General features: G+C 48.3%; 1 protein-coding gene across 1 annotated transcript in view; it reads left to right on the top strand.

Moving 5' to 3' along the window:
- Window positions 1–5,343, top strand: part of LOC129548900 (pregnancy-associated glycoprotein-like) — a 36,196-nt gene extending 30,853 nt beyond the window's left edge. The window contains exons 8-11 of the mRNA XM_088832265.1: window positions 716–832; window positions 2,895–3,039; window positions 3,128–3,226; window positions 5,191–5,343. Coding sequence (XP_088688391.1) covers window positions 716–832; window positions 2,895–3,039; window positions 3,128–3,226; window positions 5,191–5,343 — 514 coding nt within the window. The remainder of the gene's footprint in view (window positions 1–715; window positions 833–2,894; window positions 3,040–3,127; window positions 3,227–5,190) is intronic.
- Window positions 5,344–13,214: the final 7,871 nt, after the last annotated feature.

Below are 13,214 nucleotides of genomic sequence, written 5' to 3'. Positions count from 1 at the left end.
AGGCCCCAGCGCCTCACCTGGCACCATCGCTGGGTTTTATCAATAACGATTTATTAGAACACAACCATGCCCATGGGCTCAAGGGTAGCAGTTTAGTCCAGGGGAGCTGGCGATAAGATGGAGAGCAATGGAAGTTGTCAGGTTATGAGGTGGAGGAAAAGGCAGCAGGATTTGTGATGAATTTGAAATGGAAGGAAAGAGAGGGATGGTGGAAATCTTTCTTTCATCACTAGCATTTCAGCGGGAGCCCAGCACCGGCTACATAATTTGCAGGAGCCAATGCAAAACAAAAGTGTGGGACCCCAAAGGAAAGTGTGGGACTCCTTGTTCCACAAGTCTTAGGAATTTCCAGACAGGGATAGCAGAGGTGGGGACCCTGCTGAGTGTGGGTCCCCATGAACAGCACAGGTCACAGGCAGGTGAAGCCAACACGGGGTGAGCCTGAACCCATTCCCTTAGCACTCCGGAGCCTCGGGATTTCTCAAAATGACAGGATAGTCAAGGGGGAAGCAAGCCTGCTCAAGCAACCTCTTCTGTGGTACTCATTAGGTGGTGACCAACCTAGGTCGGGTACTCAATCCCTCTGTGTCTCAACTTCCCCATCTGTAAAATGGGGACCGTGGTAAAACATCTGACAGCGGTAAAGCACAGTCTTCAGCCAGTGCCTGTAGTTAATTTCTGTCAATGAGAGTCCCCCTCTTCCTTCTCTCATCAGTCAGAAGGTGTCCGGCAGCGTGGTGATGTTTGGCAGGGTGGACCGCACCTACTACAAGGGAGAGCTCAACTGGGTACCAGTGTCCCAAAGAGGCTTCTGGCAGGTAGCCATGGACAGGTAAGCCTCTCCCTCCAAAGGCCACCCCAGGTGATGCTCCCACACGTGCACATGGACACATGCAGACACATACACATGCACGCACAGACACACAGTCACACGCACAGACATATGCTCCACCTACAAAGACACACAAAACCACATACAGAGTCAATAAAAACATTCACAGGCCCAAAGATGCACCCCAAACACACAGAGAGAGACACATATAGACACACAAACATAGACACACACATCACTCGTGGGTTCATAATCTCCCCAGGGCTCTGACCAGGGTCCTGAAAGGGTCTGGAGAGGCCTGTGCAACTGCTGGAGGGCTGCACCCACTTCCCTGTGAGGTGAGGAGCATGTTCAGAGGACCCTCAGTTCAGTTCAGTTCAGTTGCTCAGTCATGTCCGACTCTTTGCGACCCCATGAATCACAGCACTCCAGGCCTCCCTGTCCATCACCAACTCCCAGAGTTCACTCAAACTCATGTCCATCAAGTCGATGATGCCATCCAACCATCCCATCCTCTGTCATCCCCTTCTCCTCCCGCCCCCAATCCTTCCCAGCATCAGAGTCTTTTCCAGTGAGTCAACTCGTTGCATGAGGTGGCCAAAGTATTGGAGTTTCAGCTTTAGCATCAGTCCTTTCAATGAACACCCAGGATTGATCTCCTTTAGAATGGACTGGTTGGATCTCCTTGCAGTCCAAGGGACTCTCAAGAGTCTTCTCCAACACCACAGTTCAAAAGCATCAATTCTTCGGTGATCAGCTTTCTTCACAGTCCAACTCTCACATCCATACATGACCACTGGAAAAACCATAGCCTTGACTAGACGGACCTTTGTTGGCAAAGTAATGTCTCTGCTTTTTAATATACTATCTAGGTTGGTCATAACTTTCCTTCCGAGGGCCCTACAGTGTGGTAAATAGAGGATCAAGGAGAATTTCTCAGCCTGAACAGGGTTGTGTTAATCTATCCAAATGACCAGGGCTACCAAAGACCTAGGGGCTTCTCAGTACACAGAACTGTCACTTGTAGAACGAGGACCATCTGGGACAAACTGGGAAAATTGGTCTTTTCAGGAAGGTGATACCAGCAATGGAGACAGGTTGGCTGCAGTCCTGAGACCTGAAAGCAGCTCATAAAAAGAGACATCCCACCTAATCATAGCAACTCACCCCTGATTGTGGGCACACAGTGGGTCAGGGACTGTGACTAAGAGAATCAGGAAGCTGAGATCCAGGAGGGGCCTGAAAGCAAGGGGCAATGATTGATGAGATTCTCTGTGATACCCTCAGACAAAAGCTTGTCCTTCTGAATCCCCTGGGCTAGCTTGGGCATCACTGGGCCAGGAGCACCAGTGTCCAAGCTGAGTGAGGGAGCAGTGCCAAGAGACGCCCTCTCCCAGGGCAGCCTGTGTCTCCCGCACCCCCACCTTGAGCATCTACTGCCCTGGAGATCTCCATCGTCACTGTGTGGTGTGGCCCATCATGGGTGAGACACCAGACACAGGTCTGTGGCTGTTCCCCATTCATTTTTTTCATTCATTCATTCAAAACATATACACTGCGCATCCACTATGTGCTGGGCAGGGGACGGAGGCACTGAGGATACAGCTTGCCCTCACGTATGTAAGGCAGACATATATGAAATGACTCAGACACATAGTGAATTACCACTTTGGTATGTGCTAGACTTTGAGGAATATCCTACAGAGCGTGAGCAAGACAGGAGGAGCCTGATCTAGTCTAGGGCGAATACTTCCCTGACAAAGTGACAGTTAAGCAGGAAGATGATAAGTTAAGCAGGAAGATGATGAGGACGAATCGACTATACTAAGATGACAGAGGTCTTCTAGGAAGGACGACAGAATAAGGCCAGGCCCCGAGTTGTGAAAGAGCCTGGTGCACTCAAGAACTACAAGGAAGTCAATGAAGGTGATGTGACCAGAGCAAAGGAAAACAGAGTCAGGACAGGAGCTGAACCGATGCTCAGGAGGCAGTCAGGGAGGAGGCAGTGGTGGGAGACACAGCTTAATGACCCTGCTACCCAGTTCCTCCCTCTGTCTCTCAGCATCTCCATGAATGGGACAATTATTGCTTGTTCCGGAGGATGTCAGGCCATTTTGGATACCGGGACCTCCTTGCTGACTGGCCCAACTGACCTGGTCAAGAACATCCACTGGCACATCAAGGACACATCCTTCCTGGATAACGAGGTGAAGGGTTAGGCCACAGGGCCCCTCTTGGGCTCTGCACTCACCAAGGATCAGCCGAGGCCAACCTCTCTCCCTCCTTCTCTAATAGTACTTGGTTTCATGTGACACAACCCACACCCTGCCTCCTCTCATCTTTACCATCAATGGCATCAACTACCCAGTGCCTGCTAAAGCCTACATATTCAAGGTGACGGGGAAAGCCGGAGGTGTGGTTCTCAGATCTGAAGCTTATAGGAGCCCTCGGGGAGGAGGGCGCCTTCTGCAGGCCATGTCACACCATTGCTGATGCTGCTGAGTCCCTACCTCCCACAGAATCAACCAACTGAGATTAAAGGACAGTCTGGGACATCCATCATCCTGAAATAAATGTGGGGACACCACCCTGTGCCGGTGTGGTGGGAGTCACAAGGAGAGGGGAACACTAAGGGCCTCAGCCCTCACAGAGCTTCAGTTCAGCCAGAGCCCTCAGATGCAGGAACATAGAAAGTCAGCTCTAACAATCCCTGAAATAGACCGTGTGACAAGGTGAGGGGTGGGGAAGGTGACCGGGGACAGTCCCAGTGTGCTGTCCCACCATGGTAATTAGCAGCCTCTTTTCCTGCCTCAGAAGTGTCCAGACTGGGAAGATAAACTACATGGTTAGCCAAGTCCTTAGCTGCAACTTCCCCTTGCTAAGCCCAGTTCCCACTCTGTGAGTTGGGGTACCAGACTCCTCAGTTGGGAGGTTGGATGCTAATATGAATAAAGGGTGTACAGTGACCACACAGCCCCAGCACAGGGTGGAGGCTTCATGTCAGCTCCCTATGGGGGTTCAGAGCAGACTGATGGGCTCAAAGAAGGCTTTGGGGAAGAGAGGGAATTGCGGTGAGGAGGCCTGCTTGGGTCAAGGCAAATCTACACTGGATTCCATGCACCTGGCAACCCCAGGGGCTGTGCAGAGAAGTGCCCAGGGTAGATTAGGGGTGGTGAAGTCTACAGACTAGGGAAGCACCAGGGTAAGTTGTCCAACCCAGCCAGTAGTGGCCAGGGAGAAGGGTGAGCTTGAGTGCAGGAAGTTTTCCTAGAGGGCCTGAATGAGCTAGAAATAACAGGCTGTGGGCACTGGTATGTAAAATGAGTAGCCAACGATGACCTACTGTGTAACACAGGGAACTCTGCTCAATGTTATGTGACAGCCTGAATGGGAGGGGACTTTGGGACAGAACAGATACATGTGTATGTGTGGCTGAGTTCCTTTGCTGTCCACCTGAAACTATCACAAAGCTTTCATCGGATATACTACAATTAAAAAGTAAAGAAATTTTAAAAAAAAAAGAGCATGTTGTGGGGAAGGGGAGAAGAAAGGGCATTCTCTGCAGAGAAGACAAGGAGCAGAGGTCGAAAAGGAGAGAAACAGCAGGGTGGGAGGGGAACTACTGCCCATTTTTACTCCTTTTTTAAACATTTATTTAAGTATAGTTGATTTACAATGTTATGTGATATTCTGCCGTCCAGCAAACTGCCTCAGTTACACACACACAGGTATATAGTCTCTTTCATATTCTTTTTCATTATGTTATACCACGTTATATTGAATATAGCTCCCTGTGCTATACAGTCGGAGAAGGTGATGGCACCCCACTCCAGTACTCTTGCCCAGAAAATCCCATGGATGGAGGAGCCTGGTAGGCTGCAGTCCATGGGGTCGGGAAGGGTCGGACATGACTGAGAGAATTCCCTTTCACTTTTCACTTTCATGCACTGGAGAAAGAAATGTCAACCCCCTCCAGTGTTCTTGCCTGGAGAATCCCAAGGACAGGGGAGCCTGGTGGACTGCCGTCTATGGGGTCGCACAGAGTCGGACATGGCTGAAGCGACGCAGCAGCAGCAGCAGCTCCGCAGTAGTACTTTTTTTTAATCCATGTATTAGGTAACATCTGACAATCCCAAACCTTTCAACCCTCCTCTCCTCCACTCCCCTTTCTCATGAAAACCACACTGCTTGTTCTTCGATGGGCCCCCATTTATGCACTTGCTCACAACTACCGAGAAACTCACTTGATTTTTTACCAAAGGAGGGAGAGAATACCGAAAACCTGCCAGCTCAGGATATTGAGGGGGTGTGGCAGGTAAGGGCTCAGGCTGACCGCTATGCATTTCTGTCTCCCCCAGAAGTCTAGGCACTCTTGCCTCTGTGGCTTTCAGGGGGGCACAGAGAGGACGCATGCCACAGAGACCTGGATCCTGAGTGATATCTTCCTCAGACTGTATTTCTCAGTTTACGATCGGGAAAATAACAGGATAGGCCTGGCTCCCGCCGTGTAAATGCGGGCTGCTACAGGAATCAATCAGGCCCACTCCAAACACACATTCATGTGAGGGCACTCCCACCCAGGGGATGCTGGTGAATTGTGTTTGTTGCTCTGCAAAGCCCTATTCTCAGCGTTTCACCTCCAGGTGCTGATATGAATGGGTGCTTCTGTTTGTGTCACAGAGGTACGTCATAACCGGGTAGGATCTAGAGTTGGTCTGAACCACAAGTGAGAAGATCCCAACTCCAACTGGCTTCAAGGAAAGGGGAGACTTATTGGAAGGACCCTGGGGATCTGGGATGCAGGAACCAGAGCAGGGTCAAAGATCTCAATAACTGGACCCGAGAAATCTGAATCTATCATTTTACTCAATCTCTCACTCACTCTTTCCCTTGTTTGATTATCTTAGCCTGACCGCTTTCTTCCTTAAGGGTTCTACACTTAGTGAGGGAGTCTAAGCCCACCACAGGCTTTATCTCTCTAAGGAAGATGTATCTTTATATCTCTAAAGAAGCTCAAAAACATCAGGGTTTAGGAGGTCTCTGGTCCACCCCAGATCATCTATCCGGTCTTGGACCAGCCATCCTGTCAGGAGTCTTGCGATTGGCTTTACTTAGTCACATGGCCCTGCCCCGCTTCCTTGGCATTTTTATCCAGAACAACATGACTGGAGCTGGGGAGAGGCAGTCCCAAAGGAAGTGTCAGGGGAATGTTCTATACCATGCAAAAGTTTATGACAGCCCCACCAAGTCCACCACCTCCTCATTTAGAGGGATGGGAGATGGTATTAAAAATAGATTCTATTCTTCCCTATGCTTCTATTCTATTCTTCCAATATTAGCATTAGCTTCTGTTCCAGGGAGGTTCTGAGTGAGACCCTTCAAGCAAAGATGTTTCCCGTTTATATTCTCACAATAGTCACCAGCTCTCTGCTACCCACACCTGCTCTGTCCTTTCCAGTCCCATATCTCAAATGATGGGCCCATGTGGATCCCTGGCCATCCCCCTCCTCCAGGGCCCAGCATGACCCTTCTTTGGCCTCCAATGGTGCTGGGGAAGATGCCATTCATGTAACAGGGGACCTAGGGTGCATAGAGCCTTCACCCTTTCGGAGCTTCCTTCAGGGCCAGCGCTACAAACCATTTCATCTGAGCTGCCATGGCACGGCATTTGTGGAGTGGAAGCATCACTTCTCACCAGGAGACCCTAGGATGAAGCCCAGGCTGTGGAACAGCAGGTGTCAGAGGTGGAGAGAGACCCAGGTGAGAGAAGAAACAGGAAAGAATAATAGAGGGGGAAAACACTCCCCACAAGACAAGGTGTAGCCTGGGCCTTTACTCAGATAAGACACGCATCAGCAGAAGTGATGTCTCCCTCCCTTCCTTCCTCATCTTTCATTCAGCACAAATTTAGCAAGTACCAACTGTATACTGGGTGCTGTGGAGGACCCCAGGGACAGAGGGCTGGGTTAGGAACCCACGACCAAGTCACGGGGAAAACAGAGACCATATCAAGGGGCAGGGTCAGATGGAGAAAACAACAGACGTGAGGGTGGGAGGCCAGAGGAGTGAGGGGCTTCCTCTTCAGGGGGACGGGGAAAGTCGGTCATAGGGTGATGAGAAGGGCACTGACTTCAGTCTTGCCACCCCAAACCCTGTGAAAGACACCCCTAAACCCTGCAATTACCCTCTGTGTGCAGATTGGCCTTATGGCCACAGGTATGTGTGCTTAGACCCTTTTGGATGGCCCTGAATTATGATCAGTTTGAGGCGAGAAAGTGGACAGTGGCTGAGCTGATAAGGGGAGAAATATGAGAGCAGAACCAGCTGTTTTTCTTTTTCAACAGTACATGCCATCAAAGGTCCGTCTAGTCAAAGCCATGGTTGTTCCAGTGGTCACATATTGATGTGAGAGTTGGACTATAAAGAAAGCTGAGCACCAAAGAGTTGATGCTTTTGAACTGTGGTGTTGGAGAAGACTCTTGAGAGTCCCTTGGACTGCAAGGAGATCCAACCAGTCCATTCTAAAGGAGATCAGTCCTGGGTGTTCATTGGAAGGACTGATATTGAAGCTGAACTCCAATACTGTGGCCACCTCATGCGAAGAGCTGACTCATTTGAAAAGACCCTGATGCTGGGAAAGATTGAAGTGGGGAGGAGATATGGAAGACAGAGGATGAGATGGTTGGATGGCATCACTAACTTAATGCACATGAGTTTAAGCAAGTTCCGGGAGTTGTTGATGGACAGGGAGGCCTGGCGTGCTGTAGTCCATGGGGTTGCAAAGAGTCAGACATGACTGAGCGACTGAACTGAACTGATCATGAAGCAAGCTAAATGGAGACTCAGTGAACAGTTTCTCAAACACATTTTCGCAGTGGTCTTCACGGGGTCATAAGCAATGTTTCTGTTGGGGAGAAACCACCAAGAGTGAGAATAATGGCTCTGACTAATTACACATGCTACCTCACGCCTCCCCAGGAATCCTGGCAAAAAATGACCTTCTTTGTACAGAGGAATGAAGTTTTCCTCCCAGCTTCTGGCTCCACCACTAGTGGCAGGCACCTAGTAGGCCCCCAAGAAGTACATGCTGCCTAAATTAATGTGTGAATTAGTAGATGCATCCACTGATACATAGGTGCATCTATGTCGGGAGACATACATGATCTCAGCATGCTACTGCCATGATAAAACCTGGAGAAAGTCAGGCTATACTCCCGTAGATCAGCCTAAGGCGGGGACTAAAGCTGGTGTCCATTAATAAGCCCCCTGGTGCAGAGGCTCCATACTTATAGCCTGTGCCACAACATGAGGATTAATTCTGATCTTCAAAGCAACAATCTTACCCTACCTTCCACTTTTATCCTTTGCAAATTCTAATTCTAAAAAATCATAGCCTTCAGTGAGAGAAAAGGTAGAAAAAAAACAGGAAAACGCTAGGTCTTGAGCACTTTTGCTAAGTGTGTGAATTTATTCAATCTCTTTGGAGATGATTTGTCATAAATATACGTATGACCTTGGTCCCAACAAATTTGTTTCTAACTTTCTGCTAAAGCGATGATCAGAAGCAGCCACAAACATAAATAAGCAGCAAGGAAGAAGTCCTCAGAGTGTCTAAAAAAAGAGAAGATCAGTAACATCCCAAGGCCTTTCAACATAATGAACTTCAAATGTCCACAGCACACAGGGCATCATGCAACCAACTACCTGAAAATTACATTTAATGTTATGAGAAATCATTCCACTAGGACACTGAGAGAAAAGAACAGAATACAAAACAGCATGATCCCAGGTTTGCAGAATACATGGAAGACAGTGCAGCATCCTCACCAGGCACATACATCCTAGAGCTTTTCTGCCTGGGATCAGATCCCAGGACAGGTGTCAGAGGGTCAGGATCAAGCAACTGCAAGGCCACCATAGAAGCCCCTGCAGACCCGTGAGGTCTGAGACAGGGTGGGGAGGGCTGGGAAGTGGGGAGGCGCTCACACAGCATCCACAGGTACAGGGACAACAGCTCTTTGGGGGGTGTTACCTCCCATTCTAAGGAGATCAGACTGGGACCCAGGAGGGAAAGGAACAGGGGCTGATCTGCATTCCCTCCACCAAGTAGAAACAATGTATCACTGTTATCTAACTAACAAACCCTGAGAAAGAAACTTTCTCTTTTCCTTCTTTCTTTCCTCCTTTCTTTCCTTCTTCCTTCCTGTCTTTCGTCTCCTCTGAGCTTTCACCTCCACAGAGCTCACAAACCGATGCAAGAGGCAGGTGTGTCAGAGACCGTGTCCTCTGAAAGTTCCATCCCAACTCACGCACCTCCTGCAAGTATGAAGGTGGACCCAGCATGACCAGACCTGCCTGGTCTCCAAGGGAGGCTAGAAACCCACATCGCTGTGATGTCTCCCCATTTTTAAATTTCAATAGCAGTCTAAAGCTGTAACAAACATGAGGTGCGCTGTGGTTTGCCACCTGACATCAACACCACACCCTCCATGAGAGACACACATGGGGAGGACAGAGTCCACGGAAGGAAGGCACGTGTTAGAGGGGTGAGGAGACAGACATTTCTCAGGTGTCCTGGAGCCCATCTTCCATCACTGAGCCCAGTGTAGGGGCTGACAAAGCTGGAGCAGCGCCTGTCAGAACCAAGAACACAGTTTCCAGGTACAGACCCTGGGCCTTGCTCCCACAGCATGGGGAGCAGTCACGAACTCTCCAGCTACTGGCCCTACTGCTTGAGCTCTTGCCCTCAACTTCTTTCCACTACATTCTATTTTGATGAGATCCAGCTCACATACCTCAAACACGGGAAGCTCAAGCTATGGGAAGATAGTGAGGCCCAGAGGTGACTGCACAGTATCTGGTGGATGGAGGCCAGACTGGTGCCCTCAGTTACCACCCCCAAAGGGGAGTCTGAAGAATGTCCCAGAGGGGGAGGGATGCAGGCGAGGACTAGCTCAGGATACCTCTGAAGGTCTCACATCTGTGGGGTGAAACACGTGAGGTATTGTTGGCTCTTGCTGAGTGAGGATCTATCGTAAGACCGTTCAGCTCAACAACAAATAGTTTCAACTGATATCAGATACTGTGCAAGGCTGAGGCATTTGCTAAGCATGAGGTCACACAGATCAGAGTAAGGTGTGCAGCCCTAGAGATGGCTGGCGGTGCCCCTTGCCCCCTTGCTTCAGCATAAACAGCTAGTGCCAGTTCGCCACTCCCCCCACACTGGGTGCAGAGCAGAAACACACAACATCGGGACTGAGGTCCTGGGTTTGCACTTTGGCTCCTCAGCACTTTACCTGTGTTACCTTGATCAAGTGACATAACCTCAAATTCCTCATCTGCAAAACATGTCCCGTGATGATAAATGGGGATCACCATGGGGATCACACGTGTTACTGGGATGAGCAAGGATCCCTGACAGGGCTTTGCGAACTCCTAAGTCGGGAACAAATATTGATTATTCCTCCTCTTCTTTTTGTGTTATGCATCCAGTCCCATTATTTCAAGGTAAATAGAAAGGGGGAAAATGCAAACACTTTTTTATTTATTTTATTTTAAATAAAGCCCAAGACTTTATTTTCTTGGGCTCCAAAATCACTGCCCACATGACTTCAGCCATGAAATTAAAAGACACTTGCTCCTTGTTAGAAAAGCTATGACAAATATAGACAGCTATTACAAAGCAGAGACAGCACTTTGCCAACAAAAGTCTGGATAGTCAAAGCTATGGTTTTTCTAATAGTCATGTACAGATGTGAGAATTGGACCACAAAGAAGGCTGAGCACCAAAGAATTGATGCTTTTGAATTGTCCCAACCCAGGGATCAAACTTGGTTCTCCCGCATGGCAGGTAGATTCTTTCCAGACAGAGCCAACAGGGAAGCCCAACTATTAAAAGAAGCAAGAAGAAATCAACGTGAAGGAAAATGCAACCTCAGATAATGAAACATCAGATAATGTCAAGGTGTTCTGTACCTACTCTGCCCTCTACAACGTCACATCAGGAGTCCCATGAGCGGAAAGAGCCCCTTCTGATCTCTACAGGAAATCTTTTTAAATTTGATTTTTCGTTTATAATGAAATATAGTTGATTTACAATGCTATCTCAGTTTTAGCTGTATGGGAAAGTGATTCTATTGCACATATTCATGAATCCTTGCTTTTTTAGATTCTCTTCCCATACAGGTTATTACCAAATATTGATGAGTTCCTTGTGCTATACAGTAGGTGTTAGTTGATTATTTATTTTATAGATAGTCAATTTTACACATTAATCCCAAATTCTCACTTTATCCCTCTCTCCCCACCTTTTCACCTGGGTCACCATAAGATTGATTTTAAAGGCTCTGAATCTGTTTCTGTTGTCAAGAAACCATTTGTGATGAACCAGGATGAGTCATCAGCTGGAGGTAGGGGTATTGTTCACAGCAATAGAGACCATTTCACACTAGCTTTTCATACTGCCCCCTCACCTACACACACACACACACACACACACACACACACACACACAATCTATGCTTTTAAGAGCAAGATGAAGGAACTAATGGGATTCCTGATAAACTGCACAGTCAAACAGGTCAGGCTCAGTCTACAGTTTGGGTCCCCTTTGGCATCCCAGTGCAGCCCCTCACACTTGCGTTCCCACTGACCTTGGCATCAGCTGTGATAAGGTTCCAGGAGGTCAAACAAAGCTCTCCAAGCCCTCAGACCAGCTAGATGTGAGAGGGAAAAACCAGCCTCTCCTCAAGGCAGTCCAAGGCAGTCTTCAGTCCCCAGAGCAGCTGTAGGTCAGTCTCCACTTGCCCCACTCAGGCCTGGAGACCCACAAAGCAGCACCTTCATTCCAGAGCCGGATAGCTCCTGACAGCGATCACACAGCTCACGAGAGGCTGACTCGTGACTCCAACTTGCCCGAGTTCCAGTCCCAGTTTTGTCACAGAATTTCCTGAGTCTAGAGCAACCGTGGTCAAGTGCTGTCTGTTCTCTTGGCCTTGATTCCTCAACTGCAGAGACAGAGATGGGACCAGATGCTCCCTCAAACCAAGACATGACCTGAGGCAGCTCCCAAGTCATCAACAAGCTCTTCACATACAGGAGGTGGAACAGGTAAGAATTTGACTCCAACATGCCTGATTAAGTTTGCCAACTACACATTGTCCCTCACCGTCTGGCACTACCAGGATGGAATCATTAGCCACTGACATTACTGACTTTCAACACACCCTGCAAGGAGGTCAGGGCAGAGGTCAGGAATGAGGCACTCCGTGCTCTGGGGAAACTGACAGAACAAGCCTTCAGAGAAATATTTTCAAAAGAAGATTTTATGAGCCCATTTTATTGTATATTCTCATACATAGAAAAGCACTAACATCATAAACAGAGACATCTGCTCCTCATAACAACCAGTGGCCTCTGCCAAAATGTGTGCTTGACTGCACATCCCCCTTCACCAGATCACGTATACACTGACCTCTCCCACACACGAACCTCTTTAATGAAGTTCTTCAGGGCTATGTGAGAGGTTCTGTCACGGGCTATAGTTCTCACTTTGCCTCAGACAAAATGAAGCTCACAAATCTCATATTGTGCTTTTATTTATTTGACAATTTTTTAAATTTATTTATTTTAACTGGAGGCTAATTACTTTACATTATTGTATTGGTTTTGCCATATATTGACATGAATCTGCCCCGGGTGTACATGTGTTCCCCATCTTGAACCCCCCTCCCACCTCCCTCCCCATCCCATCCCTCTGGTTCACCCCAGTACACCAGCCCCAAGCATCCTGTATCATGCATCGAACGTGAACTGGCGATTTGTTTCACATATGATAATATACATGTTTCAATGCCATTCTCCCAAATCATCCCACCCTCACCCTCTCCCACAGAGTTCAATAGACTGTTCTATACACCTGTGTCTCTTTTGCTTTCTCGTATACAGGGTTATCATTATCATCTTTCTAAATTCCATATATATGCATTAGTATACTGTATTGGACTGCAAGGAGATCCAACCAGTCCATTCTAAAGGAGATCAATCCTGGGTGTTCATTGGAAGGACTGATGCTAAAGCTGAAACTCCAATACTTTGGCCACCTCATGCGACGAGTTGACTCACTGGAAAAGAGTCTGATGCTGGGAGGGATTGGGGGTGGGAGGAGATGGGGACGACAGAGAATGAGATGGCTGGATGGCATCACCGACTCGATGGACATGAGTTTGGGTGAACTGCGGGAGTTGGTGATGGACAGGGAGGCCTGGCGTGCTGTGATTCATGGGGTCGCAAAGAGTCGGACACAACTGAGCGACTGAACTGAACTGAACTGAATACTGTATTGGTGTTTTTCTTTCTGGCTTACTTCATTCTGTATAATAGG

Source organism: Moschus berezovskii, chromosome 25, assembly GCF_049115385.1.
Source record: "Moschus berezovskii isolate FMDL1 chromosome 25, NW_MosBer_1.0, whole genome shotgun sequence".
NCBI lineage: Eukaryota > Metazoa > Chordata > Mammalia > Artiodactyla > Moschidae > Moschus > Moschus berezovskii.
The sequence above is the reverse complement of the archived record's forward strand: the minus strand, read 5'-3'. Positions and strand labels throughout refer to the sequence as shown.